The sequence below is a fragment of the Taudactylus pleione genome, unplaced genomic scaffold (genome assembly GCF_031769625.1).
Source record: "Taudactylus pleione unplaced genomic scaffold, aTauple2 ptg000017l, whole genome shotgun sequence".
Classification (NCBI taxonomy): domain Eukaryota; kingdom Metazoa; phylum Chordata; class Amphibia; order Anura; family Myobatrachidae; genus Taudactylus; species Taudactylus pleione.
This window is the reverse complement of record NW_028284419.1, coordinates 15,306,847-15,327,048: the sequence shown is the minus strand read 5'-3', so window position 1 is coordinate 15,327,048 and position 20,202 is coordinate 15,306,847. Positions and strand designations below refer to the sequence as shown.

Below are 20,202 nucleotides of genomic sequence, written 5' to 3'. Positions count from 1 at the left end.
TCAACACTGACCAACGTACTCATTTAAAGTATTGAACATATTTTCTTAGTTTAATTGTATTTTGTTCAAATAAATGTGTGCAATATCCCTTATTTCTGCTATTTTCCCCTCTTCTAAAACTTAGCCAAAACATAAATTGGGTCATATGTAGATATAAAAAAAATAAATAGTTTTGTGGGTTATGTCGGAAAGTTGATGGACCATAAAGAAGCCAACTGGCAATCATCGACAAATGTAACATGTCTGTATGCCTATAAATGGAGCTCACAGTCTCTATTGGACTTTTCTTGGACTGTGCGAACAGAAAAGTGTGTGATGCAATGACTACCAGTGGCCTCTACTATATACTACTCAGAAGAACTCTGAGATAATATAAGAATTGAACGATGGCAGGTACACTGCACAAAATCAGTTTTATCGTCCCCTAAGCCACATGGGATTGCTGAGCAAAGTGGTGCCATTGGCAGTAGAGCCGAGGATCAAGGAAAGGAGTCAGACAGGTCATTGCTATGAAGTACAGAGTAGGACAAAATCAGTTTGCAGATTGAAAATATCAGTCTGAGAAAAAGGTGTGAAGAGGGGACATTCCTGCGCTGTGCGGAGGGACACATAGGCATATTCACTGTTCAAAAGAACTTTGACTTTTAAGAGAGTCATCCTCGGGTCTCATTGTTTACTTTGAATGGGATGCACTTTTGGTATACAGGTGCCTGGGCAGCTCAACTACATTGCCTGGTTTGCCTTTTTTTCTTCAATTAGACCTAGTGTATGTTGATTAACAATCTAGTGGAGTCTGATACTACCATTGTATAAAGGGCTCATATCTTCTCTTATCTCAGTAATGTAAAACATCTAGAACACACTGTTTCTGTACTTGAAATTATCTTTACAAGTGTTCAAATACACCAGGCAATGCTTTGCTTGCTACGGCATTCTCAATAGCTGATTGTGATTGTTATACAATGCACTGAATGGTGCAAAATCAATTGATTTAGGATCTGATTCAGCACCTATCGCAAGTGCAACTACGGTCGCAGATTGATCAATTTTTTGCCATCGTGCATGCGTACAAGCTGCAATGCATGTGCGCAGAAATTGCACTGCGATTACAGACCCACAGAGGAATCTATCGCAGAGTGAGAGACAGGCGTTTGGGGGTGGTGACTAGGAAGGGGGTTGTAAAAACGCCCGTTTCAACGTAGTATCCTGGGCGTGCATAAATTAACCACTGCGATTGCATATGCAGCACAAGAGCCCTCTGCATGGAGAATTGCAGTGTCTGCGGCAGGTCAGGCCTGCTGTAAATGCTGCGTAAGTGGTCGATGTGCATCTATGGTACCGAAGTTTACATGTAAGAACAACATTGGACACATGTGAGAAAGCAGAGGTGGGTATCTTTATGCCGGCTGAGCTTTGGCAATTATTATCATATTTTTGCCACTGCGTTTAATACGAAATCGCAGCTACAATCGCAATTGCGAACCGTACTGAATCAGGCCTTTAGTCAGTGATTATTTGAGTGATTCTCTGTATGACGCATGGGACATTTACATGCAATCAAGTATGTGAACTGTTTATTTACCACAAGTTATTTTGTTTTTCTGGTGTCTCTGGGGGAGATGTATTATAGTGGCACTTAATGTGCCTCTATATTGCTTCCTGCTTCTCCTCCGAGGCCGGAGCAGGGGAATGATAACTCCCATCTCCGGCGACCCCTGCCTGTCTCAGTCCCGGCCAGCTCCACTGAGCATGCGCGAGATCTCGCAAGTATCGTGAGATCCCACGTGCAGCCCTAGAGCTGGCAGCCGCCGCAGCAGGGACAGCGCTGTCCGAGCTGTGGGGATAGGACATCGCCAGGCTGCAGCTGTCGAAATCGACAGCTGCAACAGGCGGAACGGTCAGGTGAACTGACCATTCATACATAGCCCTGCCTATCAGCGCTGCTATCTTGTAGCTCCTCTGTCATTTACTGCCCAGCCCCCATACATGGGGGAGAAGCGGTATCAGCGCACATAACGTGCGCTTATGCCACTTTGGCAGTTAATACTTCTACCCCAGTAAGTCTTAAATACGTTGGTAGAAAATGTACATCAGAAAAATATCACTAGAGTAAACCGTTCCTTCTGGAGTTTTTGAAAACTCTGCTTGATACACCAGACTCTCTGAGCCGTCTCTCACCTGGCAACAGTGGAGAAGTGATCCTAATAGGAACACCCACCTGCTGCTGTCAGCTTCAGAGTGTTTGTGAGGTGTAGGGAGAATAGAAATCTGGCAACAGAAGAAGTCAAAGAAAAAGTTACAAAAATATCTTTAAAAAGGATCTGAAAATAAAAGGTTACAAACCTTGTCATAAGTCAGTATCTGTGCAGTGTGTGATCGCTGCCCACAGTGTGATCAAACACATGAAAACACAAGACGCCACGGTTCATTGGTGAAAAGCTTTTTAGAATATACTGTACTTCATATATAAATTTGATAGCAGATCATCCAATAAGCTTTACAGCTTCATCCTGAGATAGTGCTGGAATGTCATTCAATAGTTATAGTAATGCCGATTCTGTAATATTTCCCTTGAACAAATATGTTTTTTTTTCAAAACTCTGACCCAGCAATGAGACTTCTCTATTGCTACTACAAAGGCACACTGGGTAGGATCAGTACATACCTTCCAAAATATTTAGATTTGGAATCAAAATCTATATGCTGTGCGAATTGAAATCGGAGTTATATATGATCCAGTAATTTTTATATATATAGAATTGCCATTGTATTCACAAATTATAATGACCCTGATGAAATCCTTGCTCGATAAGGGCCTGATTCATAGTGGTTTGCATACTACTCCGATGTTAGAAGATCGGCGCTTGCACAGGATCTGTACTTCACATGTGTCGGTCTTCTACTGCGAGATCTTTAGCAGTTCCCAGAAGCCGCAGCCTGATTGGCTGCTGCCATTTGGAGGCAGGGAGTGGGAGGTCTGCCTCAGTTCCTGGAAAACAGGGACGTGAAGCCCCTATTTTTTGGGAGTGCCGGGGCCGATGCAGACATCCTGGCCTCGGCTGCAAAGGGAAATCTGAGTAACCTCAGGGTTACTCAGATTTATGATTCTCTTGCAGAAGATGCGATGATGCATCTTAGGACACAGCACTTGGATCTGCGATGCTGTCAGTAACCATCTGTTTACACCAAATGCCACCAGCTGCATTAGCCTTTTAGTTGTATGGTATTGCACATCCGCTTCCCTACAGCTGTTCAATACCGTAGACCTCAGACTCAAGCCCATTGTATCACAATCAACAATGGGCCAATACTTTATTGACAAATTGAACTAATATCTTTGGGACCCTGACAGAGCCCAGACAAGATGTCCAAGATGCTTTGAAGAAAAATTGGACTAAGTAATATGGAAAATAAAACAAAAAGGTGGCAAAAATCATCTACAAATTATAATAGTTGACAGAGTTGCTAATTGAAAATAACAATTCAGCAGAGGCCTGTACATGAAAACATAGGGCCTGATTCAGCAGCGATCGCAGCTGCAATTTTGCACGGAACGAACCTGGAAAATATGCTAATGCCTGCCAAAGCTCGTCCGGCATAAAGACGCCCACTGCTGCTTTCTCATATCCGTCCAATGTCGCACTTTTGCGTAAACATCAGTACCATTGACCAGGCACATTGGGCAGTCACGCAACATATCCAACAGGTCTGACCAGGCACAGACACTACAAGTCTCCTCGCACACAAAGAGCTCTCATGCTGCGTATGCAATCACAGTGGCTAATTTATGCACACCCATGAAACGGCGTTCAAACGTACAGACATACCTGATTTTTTCTGCCCACCATCCCCAAATGCTGACAGCCTATCACTCACTTTGCGATGGATTGCTCTGTGCGTCCGTAATCGCAATGTGATCACTGCATGTGCAGTGCAGCTTATATGCATGTACAGTGGCAAACAATCGCTCAATGTGCATCCATAATCGCAATTGCGTCCACTACTGAATTAGGCCCATAGTCTGCCAGAAACCAACTCGAACTCTTCATAGCTAACAGAGAGGCACTTCCCAGAATCTGATCTTCCAACAGAGCAGAGAGAGAATCTATCAAGAAACTGTGGGCCTGATTCAGAACCGGTCGCAAGCGCTGAACGCTCACAACCGGGTCAATGGTGGCCCAAAGCGCATGCGCACGATGGAGCTGGCTCCGTCGTACGCATGCACGAGACCCGGATAGCGACGGGCACGTCGCTCCGGGTCTCGCACCAAAGGGGGCGTGCTGTCGATGTTGAGTGACAGCACGCCCCCTTTGGTGGGCGGGCCGGGGGGGTGGCTGCCCAGACGGAGGCATTCCCATGAGAACGCCTACCGTCTGGGGGCGGCCCCACTGACATCACAAGTGATGTCAGTAGGAGAGCTTTCGGCTCTGTCAGAGCCGAAAGCTCTCTGGGGCTTGCGGCCACGAGACCCTACCACAAGGGTCTTGTTGCAAGCCCGATGGTCGCAACCCACAGCAATGCGAGCGGCCAGGAGGCCGCTCCATTTAAAAAAAAAAGACGCCCTGATTCAGAGCGAGCTATCTGTCAGAGCGTCCGGCTCTGAGGGGCTGATTCAGAGCTGGACGCTATTTGCGCTCGCTCGTCCAGAAAAAGGGTCTGGCTATTTAAATTAATTGTTCGCTCTTTGCGGTCAGTTGACGCCTCTGTCTGAACGAGCAAACAAAACATGCGGACGTTTTTTTGTAAAAAACGCCCCCTGGCCGCTCGCATCATACGTCATCTCCGCTATTTATTAGATTAATCGAGTACATCGGAAGGCGAATGAACTGCTCGCTATTCTTGTGGTAGCATTTTCCTACCGCAATCATGCGAGCAGTTCAGGCTAAAAGACACCCAACTGACGTGGTCGATGACGCTGCTTTGTTAATTATGCACACCCATTAAACGCCCATTTTGACCGTTTGGCACGCCTGCGTTCAGATCTCCACTCCCCGTTTTCAAGCACCTTCCCCTGTTACCACCCACAAACGCCTCATCCTGTCACTTAAATTAGCAGGCATTCGCTATTTTGCGAGCACACGATTTCCGACCGCACTGACTGGTTCGCGCATGCGTACTAAAACCCATACGCATGCGCAGATGTGCGAACATCGCTCGGAACGAACGAGCGGCCGCTTACGAGCGGCTCTGAATCAGCCCCTGAGTCAGGGCCTGTGTCTGTGCTGCTTCCTGCTCAAAGAGGGATGACAGAGGGCCAAGCAGTGGCAGAACTCCCGGAGACATTGGAGTCATTTGCCGCCGGGCTCCAGCCCTTAAGGGGGCACCTGGCTCCATTGTCCCCTGGGCCGTTATGGGCACTGCTATTGAGATGGCGCTCCACCTCCAGCGGCGTCAATACAGGGGGTGCGGCCACACCCCCTATTTGCCGGGCGCCCACTGAGTGTGTTACCAGCGGGCGCCCGGCTCCTTCTTTCCCCCCGGTGGCAGCCGGTGGAACGGAGCTCACTCCTGAGCTCCGCTTCCGGGTCCCGCAATACACTATGGAAGTGACTCCCATAGTTCTGAGGAGCTGGCGCCGGGGACGGAAGGCAGCAGAACTGGAGCGGGGTGTCAGGTAAGTATTGTTTTTTCTTTTTCTTTTTTTGTATGTGTGTGCGCTCGCGAGGGGGGGGGGGTCACTACAGGGGGCATTATTGGGGGCTCACTACAGGGGTCATTACTGGGGGCTCATTACTGGGGGCTCACTGCAGGAGGCATTACTTGGGGGCTCACTACAGGAGGCATTACTGGGGGCTCACTATAGAGGACATTACTTGGGGGCTTACTACAGGGGCATTACTGGGAGCACTACAGGGGGATTACAGGGGGCATACTACAGGGGGCATTATGGGGGCTTACTACAGGGGGCATTACTGGGGCTTATTACAGGGGGCTTACTACAGGGGGCATTACTGGGGGCTTTCTACAGGGGGCATACTACAGGGGGCATTACAGGGGCTTACTACAGGGGGCATTATGGGGGCTTACTACAGGGGGAATTGTTAGGGGCTTACTACAGGGGGCATTACAGGGGGCTTACTAGGAATTGGTATGAAATACCGCCGGCCGAATTCGATTCCCGCCAGCACCTGGCCGACATATCAGCAGAGCCCGGCAGAGGAAGCCTGACAGCGCTGGAAATCCTGATCGTCGCTAAGGTAAGTATTGTCTAACCTAACCCCCTAACCCTCCTTAGGGGTGCCTAACTCTAACCCCCCCAAATGCCTAACCCTAATCCCCCCTCTAAGTGACTAACCCCCCCTTCCCCGCCACCTAAATCTAAGTCCTCCCCAGTGGTGCCTAACCCTAAGTCTCCCCCGGTGGTGCCTAACCCTCCCTCCCCCTAGCCTAACCCTCCCGGGGGGTGCCTCACCCTAAGTCCCCCCCGGGTCCTCTAAACCTAACCCTCCCCTCCGCGGCTGTCCGCTCGCGGCGTCCGGCATCCCTTCGATCGGGATGCCGGGCGCCGGTCTCCTGGTGTCGGGGAAATGTCAGGCGTCTACATCTAGATGCCCGGCATTTCACCCTCGCCGGGATATGACAGTCGGGAAGCCGGCTGTCGGTTTCCCGATTGTATACCGCTTACTACCGGGGGCATTACTGGGGGCTTACTACAGGGGGCTTACTACAGGGGGCATACTACAGGGGGCATTACGGGGGCTTACTACAGGGGGTATTACTGGGGGCTTACTACAGGGGGCATTACGGGGGCTTACTACAGGGGACAGTACTGGGTGCTTACTACAGGGGGCATTACAGGAGGCGTACTACAGGGGGCATTACAGGGGGTGTACTACAGGGGGCATTACTGGGGGCTTACTACAGGGGGCATTGCTGGGGGCTTACTACAGGGGGCATTACAGGGGGCTTACTACAGGGGGCATTATGGGGGCTTACTACAGGGGGCATTACTGGGGGCTTACTACAGGGGACATTATGGGGTCTTACTACAGGGGCATTACTGGGGGCTTACTACTGGGGGCACTACAGGGAGTTTACTACTGGGGGCTTACTACAGGGGCCCTTATTACTGAGGGCACTACAGGGGCCCTTACTACTGGGGCACTGCACAGGGGGACCACCATATAAACTATGATTTTCAAAGCAGAAAAAGACCATTCCAAATCCTTAAAATGGTGTTAAATAAGTTTTCTGGCATTTACATTTTTTTCAGTTCTAATTCATGCATAAAATATGCTAACAATTTTTGCGCTGCATATGTATCATACAGATTTCTTTTTAAGATAAGTTTTACATAGATTCGTTCATACTTACCTACTTTTCACACATCCTCTGCTGGAACAGCCAAGAGAAAGGATGTTGCTCTCAGCTTCGGTGGGGCAGGGGCAGACTGTACCTGTCATTAGGCCCCGTTCCTTTACAGGACAAGTCCACGATTAGGTGCGGGGCTAAATGATGCAATTACGAACATTCACGGTGACCACACTGCGATTACGGATGCACCGTGGAATCCATTGCAAAGTGAGTGACAGGTTGTGAGTGTTTGGGGGTGGTGATGGGGCAGTAGATAGAGAAACGCAGGTGTGTCTGTCCGTTTGAATGCAGTTGCATGGGTGTGCTTAAATTAGCCACTGTGGTTGCCTACCCAGCCTGAGCACTCACTGCGTGCGACGGGGCTTGCAAATTCTGAGACAGGTCAGAGCTGTTGTAAGTGTACACAAGGGGCCGATGTTACCGATGTATACGCAGGACTGTGAGGTATTACGGATGGGAGAAGGCAGTAGTGGGTGTCTCTATTCTGGCTGAGCGATCGCAGGCATTAGCATACTTTTGAAAATTCATAGCGTGCGATTACGCAGCTGCGATCCATGCTGAATCAGGCCCCAAGTTGCTATTCTAGCACTTTCCCAGCTGGTACATACAATCATAAATGGCATTCAATTGCTCCCATGCTGGAGCAAAGGGGGGAAACTCTTGCATTGTAAGAAGAGTAATTGTGCTCAGTATATCACCATCACTTCACTTTAGAGCTCTACCTGCTATATCTCTTTACCATCGCCCATCTGGCTCCACCCTTACTTTCGGCCTCCCAATGACTTGTTGCCGCCTCCTCCCCAAACAGATAAAAGAATAATAAGCGTTCCACAGGTGCTGTCACAATATTCAAACTCCACTGCCGTGTTCTTGATGTATTATTTCTCAAACAAGAAAAAATGGAAAATATAATTAAGCTTCAAATTGATGTAATGTTGTCATATATCAGAAGGGTTATATAGGGACTCACCTATTACAGGTGCCCTATTTTCATGCAAAGGTTTCTTTTCTCCACTACCACCAGCAAACACTCAGCTGTATGTGATACAAGTCCTCCCCTTAGGGGTTTAACTCACCTGGGATCAGATATTGATATTCCCCAAAAGGTTTCTTTATGTTCCTCAATCCTTCAATCAGAAGTTTTGCACAGTGGGAAACCAAACGATCTTTATTGACGAATCCTCTTTTCATGAATCCAGTTCTGTCATAAAAAGATACATACACCAACGCGTTTCTGACCATTCAGGTCCTTCCACCCTGAGGAAGGATTTGAATGGTCAGAAACGCGTTGGTGTACGTATCTTTTTATGACAGAACTTGATTCACTTGGTTCTAAGATTTAAGTATAGCTTGGAGGGTTCTCTATCCGGATGGAGTAAACCCCGCTGGCTACATGTGATTTCCAGAACTATTTTTAATTTATTCGTGTATATGGATGTTTTAATCTACAATAAATGTTTTTGAATGAAAAGAGGATTCGTCAATAAAGATCGTTTGGTTTCCCACTGTGAAAAAGTATGCAGCGTGAAACACTGATTCACCGGGAATATATATATTTTTTAAGTGTTAGCTGAAATTCTTCCTCAAGACTAATTTACGTTCTGTTACTCTCTTGTGTTGCAGTACCATCTTCAGGAGGGATCAGTATGGAAAATATTACTGTGTCAGTGGAAAAGTCTACTTGTCTTTGCTTTGATGCTGGCAGCGATCATTACTGTCCCTTTCTCAGTCCATTACTTGAAAACATTGCCACATCCACGACCAAACCTGCTATTTAAAGTTGCGGCAGTATGTGCTGGCATTATCGCAGAGATCATCCTACTCAGGTGAGTGAACTATAAGTGTGTATGTATATATAAATATATAAATGGTGTGATAAAAACAAGGTTGTAATGGGGAGATACATATGTCTCAGGTACTTCGCTACTATTTGGTTGACAGAAGCTGATCAGCAGCCTTGATTGCCAGATCACCATGAAATTTTCCCTTTTCTAGGCATGATTGGGGAGTCAGAGAATGAAGAGAGCAGCAGTGGAGCACATTAAGATGTAACCCCCTTACTTAAGTAGAAAATATTGATGAACCAGTTGACACTATGGCCCGTATTCAATTAGAGGCGAAAAGTTGGAAAAGTTTCAACTGTCCAACTTTCCGCCTCCTTCGTCTGTTTCAGAGGCGCAAACTTTTCGTGCACGTCTCCGCTTTTCACCCTATTCAATTCCTAAACACACGAAAATGGAAAGCGGCGAATGCGGAACAGGCGGAAAGTACTGTCAGAATTGGGGAAATCAGTCTGTACCCCAAAAAAAGATGCACTAACATAGGGAATCAATGTAGATGTGTACTAATAGCCCTAATAAAAGTCTTTGGGGGTACTTAAGTTGTTTAAATTGCTTCTTATTAGCGTATTTGTAAAAGTGGTGAAGAATGGCATAAAACAATATTTTTTGGGTGAAAATTAGTAGTCCAGTCAAATTTGGGGTACTTGACAATGGGTGCTAGCATATTTTTATGTCTCTAAAATGAACTTTTTCGACAATTTACGGCTTTTCGTCTGTAATTGAATACGGGCCTATGTCTGATCTTGAATTTAGAAAATATATTTTTGCCTCAGAACAGTTAAAATACCCTTCTCTAGTAAAGGCTAGAGAGACTGTAACAGTGGTTGATGGAAACCCAGTAGAGCCTGATAGTAGGTTTTCATACCCTCACATGGCAGTATGTGAAAATTTGAGGTATAAAATGTCCAAAAAGGAAGAATATATTGTGGAACAATTGATACTTCCTAAGGCATATAGAACAACTGTGTTGGACCTGGCTCATGGTCACATAACTGCAAGACATCTAGAGGTAGAGAAGAACCTCTGAGAGAATAATGCAGCGTTTTTTCTGGCCAGGGGTCCATATAGATACACTATATGGACTAAAGTATTTTGCCACACCTGTTAATGATTTAATTGAGGTGTTTCAATCAGACCCGTTGCCACAGGTGTATAAAATCAAGCACCTAGCCATGTAGTCTCCATTTGCAAACATTTGTGATACAAAATGGGTCGTTCTGAAGAGCTCAGTGACTTCAAGTGTGGTACTGTGATAGGATGCCACCTTTGCAATAGACAGTTTGTGAAATTTCTTCCCTGCTGGATATTCCACGGTCTACTTTAAGTGATATCATTAGAAAGTGGAAGCATTTAGGAACAACAGCAACTCGGCCATGAAGCAGAAGACCACGTAAAATCACAGAACGACTGCTAAGGCACATGGTGCGTAAAAGTCACCAACGCTCTGCTGATTCCATAGCTGAAGAGTTATAAACTTTCACTTTCATTAATGTAAGCACAAAATATGTGCAGTGGGAGCTTAATGGAATGGGTTCCCATTGCCGAGCACCTGCATGCAAGCCTCACATCACCAAGTCCAATGCCAAGCGTTGGATGGAGTAGGGTAAAGCACACCAATACTGGACTGTGGAGCAGTGGAAATGTTTGGCAGTTAGATGGGCTAGTCTGGGTTTGGTGGATGCTGGGAGAACGTTACCTGCCTGATTGCATTGTGCCAACTGTGGTTTGGTGGATGAGGGATCATGGTATGGGGCTGTTTTTCAGGGTTTGGGCTAGGACCCTTATCTCCAGTGAAGGGCAATCTTAATGCTTCAGCATACCAAAGACATTTTGGACAATGTTATGATTCCAACTTTGTGGCAACAGTTTGGGGTAGGGCCCAGTGCACAAAGCAAGGACTATGAAGTAGGGGTGAGCGGGTTCGGATTTCTGAAATCCGAACCCCCCCGAGCCCCCCCCGATCCGAGGTTGATCCGAGTCAGGCTCGACTTTTCCTGCCTGACTCGGATCTGAAATCGAGGCAAAACGTCATCATCCCACCTTCCGGGTCTCGCGGGTTTTGGATTCTATATAAGGTACCCACGTCGGTGCCATTTTCTCACTCGGCTGTGGAGGGAGGGTGGGAGTTAGGGCTTGCTGGGCTGTGTACTGTTGTGTAGTGCAGTGTAGTGTTATGCTGCGCTGTGCTGCTGTTGTCCATAGGGGCTGTGTCCACTCCTCCAAAGTCCATAGGGGCTGGCTGTGTTGTGCTGTGCTGCTGTTGTCCATAGGGGCTGTGTCCACTCCTCCAAAGTCCATAGGGGCTGGCTGTGTTGTGCTGTGCTGCTGTTGTCCATAGGGGCTGTGTCCACTCCTCCAAAGTCCATAGGGGCTGGCTGTGTTGTGCTGTGCTGCTGTTGTCCATAGGGGCTGTGTCCACTCCTCCAAAGTCCATAGGGGCTGGCTGGACTGTGTTGTGCAGTCAGTTGTCCATAGGGGTCTGTGTCCACTCCAAAGTCCTGTGCAGTGTCCCAGTCCTAAAGGGGTGCTGTAGTGTTGTCCAGGGGGTGCTCTGTCCATCAGGGGTGCTCCCCCCAAGTGCAAAAAAAATTAATATTTTTTCTGTGTTGGTGAATTGTGTGCACAGTAGCCGCACGTGCATCAACAAAGTAGCGCCAAGCGTGCGCCTGTGTCATAAGTAAAGGGCCGGCTGGCTTGCCCGTTAAAGGGTGCTGTAACCCCCAAAGTGCACTCCAAACAAAATAAAAAAATATTTTCTGTGTTTGTGAATTGTGTGCACTGTGGCTGCACGTGCATCAACAAAGGAGCAGCGCCAAGCGTGCCCTGTGTCCCATAAGTAAAGGGCCAGCTGGCTTGACCGTTAAAGGGTGCTGTAACCCCCAAAGTGCACTCCAAACAAAATAAAAAAAAAATTCTGTGTTTGTGAATTGTGTGCATTGTGGCTGCACGTGTATCAACAAAGGAACAGCGCCAAGCGTGCGCCTGTGTCATAAGTAAAGGGCCGGCTGGCTTGTCCGTTAAAGGGTGCTGTAACCCTCAAAGTGCGCTCCACAATAAAAAAAAAATTCACCTTTTTTTTCTGTCTTTGTGAATTGTGTGCACCTGCATCCTCAAAGCAGCAGCGACAAGCGTGCGTCTGTCTGTTAAAGGGTGGTGTAACCCCCAAAGTGCACTCCAACAAAAATAAAACATTTTATTCTGTGTTTGTGAATTGTCTGCACTGTACGTGCATCCTCAAAGCAGCAGCGCCAAGCTTGCGTCTGTCTGTTAAAAGGTGATGTAACCCTCAAAGTGCGCTCCACAAACAATAAAAAAATTTTTTTTTTATGTCTTTGTGAATTGTGTGGGCTGTAGCTGCACCTGCATCCTCAAAGCAGCAGCGACAAGCGTACATCTGTCTGTTAAAGGGTGGTGTAACCCCCAAAGTGCACTCCAACAAAAATAAAAAATTTTCTTCTGTGTTTGTGAATTGTCTGCACTGTACGTGCATCCTCAAATCAGCAGCGCCAAGCGTGCGTCTGTCTGTTAAAGGGTGGTGTAAACCTCAAAGTGCGCTCCATAAACAATAAAAAAAAAAAAATTTCTGTCTTTGTGAATTGTGTGGGCTATAGCCGCACCTGCATCCTCAAAGCAGCAGTGCCAAGCGTGCGTCTGTCTGTGAAAGGGTGGTGTACACCCCAAAGTGCACTCCAACAAAAATAAAATATTTTCTTCTGTGTTTGTGAATTGTGTGCAATGGGCCTGATTCAGAGACGAATGCTCTGACAAGAGCGCTCGCTCTGAATCAGGGCACTCCTACCTCATTTTGGAGCGGCCTCATGGACGCTCGCATAGCTGTGGGTTACCACCCACAGCTATAGCGAGCGTCCATGATGATGGTCGCGATGGTCAAGACCATCGCGACCATCGGGCTTGCGACGAGACCCTGCGGTAGGGTCTCGGTGACCGCAAGCCCTGGAGTGATTTTGGCTCTATCAGAGCCAAAATCACTCCCACTGACATCACTAGTGATGTCAGTAGGGCCGTACCCAGACGGTAGGCGTTCCCATGGGAACGCCTCCGTCTAGCAGCCACGTCCCCGGCATGCCCACCAAAGGGGGCGTGCTGTCACTCACCATCAACAGCACGCCCCCTTTGGTGCGAGACCCGGAGCGACGACTTCCTCGACGCTCGCCGGGTCTCGCGCATGCCCATGACGGAGCTCCCTCCGTCGTGCGCATGCGTACTTCGGCACCATCGACCCGCTTGCGAGCAAACAGCACTGTATGTGCATCCTCAAAGCAGCAGCGCCAAGCGTGCGTCTGTCTGTTAAAGGGTGGTGTAACCCTCAAAGTGCGCTCCACAAAGAATAAAAAATTCTTTTTTTTCTGTCTTTGTGAATTGTGTGCACTGTAGCTGCACGTGCATCAACAAAGGAGCAGCGTCAAGCGTGCGCCTGTGTCCCATAAGTAAAGAGCCGGCTGGCTCATTTCTTAAAGGGTGATGTAACCCACAAAGTGCACTAGTCTACAACAAAAATAAAAAATTATTTTCTGTTTTTGTGCGCCTTAGCCGCACATATATATTAATATAACATAAATGGAGGACCAAACTTTCTCCAATAAAAATAAAATAGGGAAAGATCAAGAACCACTTCCTCCTAGTGCTGAAGCTGCTGCCACTAGTCATGACATAGACGATAACATGCCATCAACGTTGTCTGCCAAGGCCGATGCCCAATGTCATAGTAGAGGGCACATACAATCCCAAATGACAAAGTTCAGGAAAATGACCTTAAAAAAAACATTTAAATCATCTAAGGAGAAACGTAAACTTGCCAATATGCCATTTACGACACGGAGTGGCAAGGAACGGCTAAGGTCGATCCCTATGTTCATGACTAGTGGTTCAGCTTCACATGACGATGGAAGCCCTCCTCCCGCTAAAAAAATCAAACGAGTTAAGCTGGCAAAAGCACAGTGAAGAACTGTGCCTTCTAAGAAGTTATCACAAATCCCCAAGGAGAGTCCAAGTGTGGTGGCGGTTGCGATGCCTGACCTTCCCAGCACTGGACGGGAAGAGGTGGCTCTTTCCACCATTTGCACGCCCCCTGCAAGTGCTGAAAGGAGCACCCACAGTCCACTTGCTGATATGCAAATTGAAGATGTCACTGTTGAAGTACAACAGGATGAGGATACTGGTGTAGCTGGCGCTGAGGAGGAAGTTGGCGAGGAGGATTCTGATGGTGATGTGGTTTGTTTAAATCAGGCTCCGGGGGAGACAGTTGTTGACCGTGGGATGAAAAAGCCCATCACGGTCATGCCTGGACAGAAGACCAAACATTCCACCTCTTTGGTCTGGCAATATTTCTATCCAAATCCGGACAACTACTGTCTTGCCTTATGTACCATATATAAAGGTGAAAAAAGTAGGGGTAGGGATGTTAGCCACTTAGGAACATCCTCCCTTATACGGCACCTGCAGCGTGTTCATAAAAAGTTACTGTCAAGTTCAGAAACTTTGGCTAAGACCATAAGCAGTCCAGGGACACCTAAATCCCGTTGTCCTGTTGTATCCAAGTGCCTGCAAACCACACCGTCAACTCCCTCCTCGTCAATTTCCTCCTTAGTCAGGATCGGAAGTAGTCCTGCAGGCCATGTCACTGGCATGACTGACTCTCCTATCTGGGATTCCTCCGGAGGATCCTGCATTGCTACGCCTACTGCTGCCGCTGCTGCTGTTGCTGCTGGGAGTCGTTCATCTTCCCAGAGAGGAAGTAGGAACACCACTACTTTTACTAAACAATTGACCCTCCAACAGTCCTTAGCTAGGAGGATGAAGTACGACAGCAGTCATCCTGAAGCAAAACGTATAACTGAGGCCTTGACTGCTATGTTGGTGTTAGACATGCGTCCGGTATCCGCCATTAGTGCAGTGGGATTTAGACAATTGATGGAGGTAGTGTGTCCCCGGTTCCAAATCCCGTTTAGATTCCACTTCACTAGGCTGGCGATACCGAGACTGTACAGAAACGTCAGAAAGAGTGTCCTCAGTGTCCTGAAAAATGCAGTTGTACCCAATGTCCACTTAACCACGGACATGTGGACAAGTGGAACAGGGCAGACTAAGGACTATATGACTGTGACAGCCCACTGGGTAGATGTATCACCTTACGCAGCAACAACAGCAGCGTCACCAGTAGCAGCATCTCAGAAACGCCAGCTCGTTCCAAGGCAGGCTACGCTGTGCATCACCGGTTTCAGTAAGAAGCACAACCTCTTAGAGAAACTGAGGGAAATCATCGCCCAGTGGCTTACCCCACTTAGACTCTCCTGGGGATTTGTGATATCTGACAACGCCACCAATATTGTGTGGGCATTACATCTGGGCAAATTCTAGCACGTCCCATGTTTTGCTCACACAATAAACTTGGTGGTGCAGAATTTTCTGAAAAGTGACAGGGGCGTGCAAGAGACGCTTTGGGTGGCCCGAAAAATTTCTGCCCACTTTCGCCATTCAGCGACTGCGTGCTGAAGACTGGAGCACCAGCAAACACTCTTGAACCTGCCCCGCCATCACCTGAAGCAAGAGGTTGTGACGCGGTGGAACTCTATATGCTTCAGAGGATGGAGGAGCAGCAAAATACCATTCAAGCCTATACATCCACCTATGATATAGGCAAAGGAGGGGGTATGCCTCTGACTCAAGCGCAGTGGAGAATGATTTCCATGTTGTGCAAGGTTCTCCAGCCCTTCAAACTTGCCACACGTGAAGTCAGTTCAAACACTGCCAGCTTGAGTCAGGTCATTCCCCTCATCAGGCTTTTGCAGAAGCAGCTGGAGAAAGTGAAGGAGGAGCTAAGACGGAGCGATTCCGCTCGGCATGTGGGACTTGTGGATGAAGCCCTTCATTCGCTTTGCCAGGATTCCAGCGTGGTCAATCTGTTGAAATCAGACCACTACATTTTGGCCACTGTCCTCGATCCTAGGTTTAAAGCCTCTCTTTCCGACCGACACAAGCCTGCAGAGGTGCAAAGACCTGCTGGTGAAAACACTGTCAGCTAAAGCGGAACGTGACATGTCAACAGCTCCTTCTTCATTTTCTCCCACAACTGGGGCTGCCAGGAAGAAACTTAGGTATCCTAAGCAACCCGCTGGCGGTGATGCAGGGCAGGCAGGACCCAGTTTGGACATCTGGTCCCGACTGAAGGACCTGGCAACAATTTCTGACAGAATGGTGGAGGATTACATCGGTGACAGCATCCAAGTAGGCATGTCAGACAGTCCGTACCTGTACTGGCAGGAAAAAGAGGCAATTTGGAGGCCCCTGTACAATCTGGCTCTATTTTACCTGAGTTGCCCCCCTTCCAGTGTGTACTCTGAAAGAGTGTTTAGTGCAGCTGGGAACCTTGTCAGCGAAAGGCGTAGGAGGTTGCTTCCACAAAATGTGGAGAAGATGTTGTTCATAAAAATGAATTATCAACTCTTCCAGGAGGACCAGCCTCCAGAACGTACAGAGGGACGTGTGGTGGTGGATTCCAGCGGGGATGAATTAATACTCTGTGAGGATGAGGATGTACACAACACTGAAGAGGGTGAGGAATTGGTGGATGAGGATAATGAGGACGACATCTTGCCTCCGTAGAGCCAGTTTGTGCAGGGACAGATTAATTGCCAGCTTGTTTTGTGGGGGCCCAAACGAACCAATCATTTCAGCCACAGTCGTGTTGCAGACCCTGGCTCAGAAATGATTGGTTTGTTAAAGTGTGCATGTCCTGTTTATACAACATAAGGGTGGGTGGGAGGGCCCAAGGACAATTCCATCTTGCACCTCTTTTTTTTTTTCTTTGCATTATGTACTGTTTGGGGCCTAGTTTTTCAAACTGCCATCCTGTCTGCCACTGCAGTGTCACTCCTAGATGGGCCACGTGTTTGTGCTGCCCACTCGTGTCTCTTAGCATAGTCATCCAGCTACCTCGGTGCAACCTTTTGGACATAAAAACACTATTGTGAGGTTTTCAGAATAGACTGGAAATGAGTGGAAATTCAGTTTTTTGAGGTTAATAATAGCATAGGAGCAGAAAAACTCACAAATTCTGTGATTTTAGCTGTTTTTATGCTTGTTTTCAAAAAAATACAAATCCAGATCCAAAACACGAAGAAGGGTCCAGATCCAAAACCAAAACACGAAAAGTGGCCGGTGCACACCCCTACTATGAAGACATGGTTTGATGAGTTTGGTGTGGAAGAATTTGACTGGCCCGCACAGAGCCCTGACCTCAACCCCATCGAACACTGGGATGAACTAGAATGGAGATTGCGAGCCAGGCCTTCTCATCCAACATCAGTGCCTGATCTCATAAATGCTCTACAGAATGAATGGGCGCACATTCCTACAGAAACACTCAAAAATATTGTGGAAATCCTTCCAAGAAGAGTGGAAGCTGTTATAGCTGCAAAAGGATGACCAACTCCATATTAAAGTATATGTATTTAATTACAATGTCATTACAGTCCCTGTTGGTGTAATGGTCAAGCGTCCGAGTACTTATGTCTATGTCACGTCTGAGACTGGAGGAGAGGACGTGGTGGGCCTAAGTTGGGGAAGGAAGCGGAAATGAGGGGCCTGGATATAAGTTCTCCTCATCCACAGGTCTTGAGTGTTGGCGAGACCTGGGCAAAGGTGCGGAGTCTAACCCACAGGATGGTGTTCGCCAGTGACCCCCCCAATTGGGATTTGGGCTTAGCTGCACCCCGTGAGCAGGTCGCGGTCCTTTGACCAGGTACCCAAGCCCTGCAGGGAAAGAGACACTACACCCGTGGCCCAGAGAGGTTATGCCTGCTTAGGCACAAAGCAATTCCTTAAAACACTGTACAGTAATACACCTTGACACGAGGATCAATAATTACTATTACAAGTGGGGAGCGACTCACGGTTACTTGAGAATTCACCAGAGATAGAAGGCACACAGGTAGAGGTGGTATACGCTGTAGCACGGAAGTTCACTGGAGACGTAAAGGCACACAGGTGGAGATGATAACGCTGCTGCACGGGTATTCACCAGAGACGTAAAGGCACCCAGGTAAAGGTGGTAACGCTGTTGCACGGGTATTCACCAGAGACGTTTAAGGCACACAGGTAAAGATGGTAACGCTGCTGCACGGGTATTCACCAGAGACGTTTAAGGCACACAGGTAAAGATGGTAACACTGCTGCACGGGTATTCACCAGAGACATTTAAGGCACACAGGAAAAGATGGTAATGCTGTTGCACGGGTATTCACCAGAGACGTTTAAGGCACAGGTAAAGATGGTAACACTGCTGCTGTAAGGAAAATAGGAACCTGGACCGGGAACACACTAAAGCACGCTAGGAGACAACCGTTGTTCAGGCAATTTCCTGGAACCTGTGGAACAGTTTTATACCCAGGGGAACCCTTAGACAGGTGCACAGCATCAGCTGATCACGGACCTATCAGGGAGAAGGATACAGTCACATGGGCCGACTGTCATGGCGGCGCCCATGTCCGGACTTGCGATGCCGGACACCAGCCCACCAGGAAGCCACTGCATGCGGGGAGAATACTCAGCTTCTCCCCCGCCGTCGCGCAGCTGCCCGACCACCCAGGATGACGGGAAGCCAGCGGCGTGGTAAGCGGGAGCCGATCCCCGGCTGAGCCCTGACAGTCTATATATTGTATATCTAGCTACTGTGGAACCTTCCCTGTGGGTCTGTCAAATGCTCTCAGGCCACATTATAGAAGTATGCTTGTTCCAATGCCCATTAATGACATTCTATTTGAGAGAATAACTATGGATTTGTTTGGGCCTATAATAAAATATGCTGGGGGTCATCAGTATAATTTAGTGGTAATGCATTATGCTACCAGATACCCAGAATGATACATTGCGCAATTCATCAACAAAGACAATTGCTAGGGACCTAGTACATGTCTGGGTACCCATTTATCTCAAGAATTATGAAAGTGTTGCGCTGCCTGTTGGTTGAGGTTAATTATAAGGTGCATCAGCCTGGGAAAAGAAAGCCACAACAGATCTATCATGTAAATCATAAGAAATAGAGATTGTTTTCTGACATACCTGATAAGTCATTAAACATGACATAATCACTGAACCAGCGGTTAAAGTTAACCTAAAGCCCTATAGAATTCAGAAGCCCAATGGGAATCTGTATCTAAAGATATTTAAAGAAATGTTGGAATTGGATATAACATAGGGAGTGGTCAAGTCTCATTGTGCTCAGGCCCTGATTCAGAGCCGGACGCTCTGACAGAGCGCTCGCTCTGAATCAGGGCCGTCCCTCTGAATTTAAGAGTGGCCTCCTGGCCTCTCGCATAGCTGCGGGTGACCACCCACAGCTATAGCGAGCGGCCAAAATGATGGTCGCGATGGTCAAGACCATCACGACCATCGGGCTTGCGATGAGACCCTTGTGGTAGGGTCTCATCTGCAGCAAGCCCTGGAGTGCTTTTGGCTCTATCAGAGCCAAAAGCACTCCCACTGACATCACTAGTGTTGTCAGTGGGGCCGGCCGCAGACGGTAGGCGTTCCCATGGGAACGCCTCCATCTGGGCAGCCACGCCCCCGGCACGCCCACCAAAGGGGGCGTGCTGTCAATCACCATCGACAGCACGCCCCCTTTGGTGCGAGACCCATAGCGACAGCTTGGCCATTGTTATTCGGGTCTCGCACATGCGCACGACGGAGTCGGCTCCGTCGTGCGCATGCGAGCTTGGCCAACATCGAGCGGCTTGCGAGCACTCGCGAGCGCGTCTGAATCATGCCCTCAGTCCGAAACCCGATGGGCGCTTTCACCTCTGCAATGATTTCTGTAAATTAAATAGTGTGTCTAAGTCTGATGCCTACCCAATGCAAGGTACTTAATCAAAGGGTACTGGCAAGTACCCTTGACAGACAATGCAATAGAAAAGACAGATTTTTCTGTACCAGATGGTCTGTTCCAATATAAGATGTTTCTATTTGGGTCACATTGGGCACCCGCCAACTTTCAGAGGATGATGGATAACATTCCAAGGCCTCATAGACA

General features: G+C 47.9%; 1 protein-coding gene and 1 pseudogene across 1 annotated transcript in view; one reads left to right on the top strand and one right to left on the bottom strand.

The window, feature by feature from the left end:
- Positions 1-8,556, bottom strand: part of LOC148540827 (uncharacterized) — a 106,955-nt pseudogene extending 98,399 nt beyond the window's left edge.
- The window catches only part of LOC148540826 (uncharacterized), a 634,690-nt gene that overhangs the window by 532,172 nt on the left and 82,316 nt on the right, over positions 1-20,202 (top strand). The window contains exon 4 of the mRNA XM_088481958.1: positions 8,938-9,140. Within this exon, the coding sequence (XP_088338084.1) occupies positions 8,938-9,140 (203 nt within the window). The remainder of the gene's footprint in view (positions 1-8,937; positions 9,141-20,202) is intronic.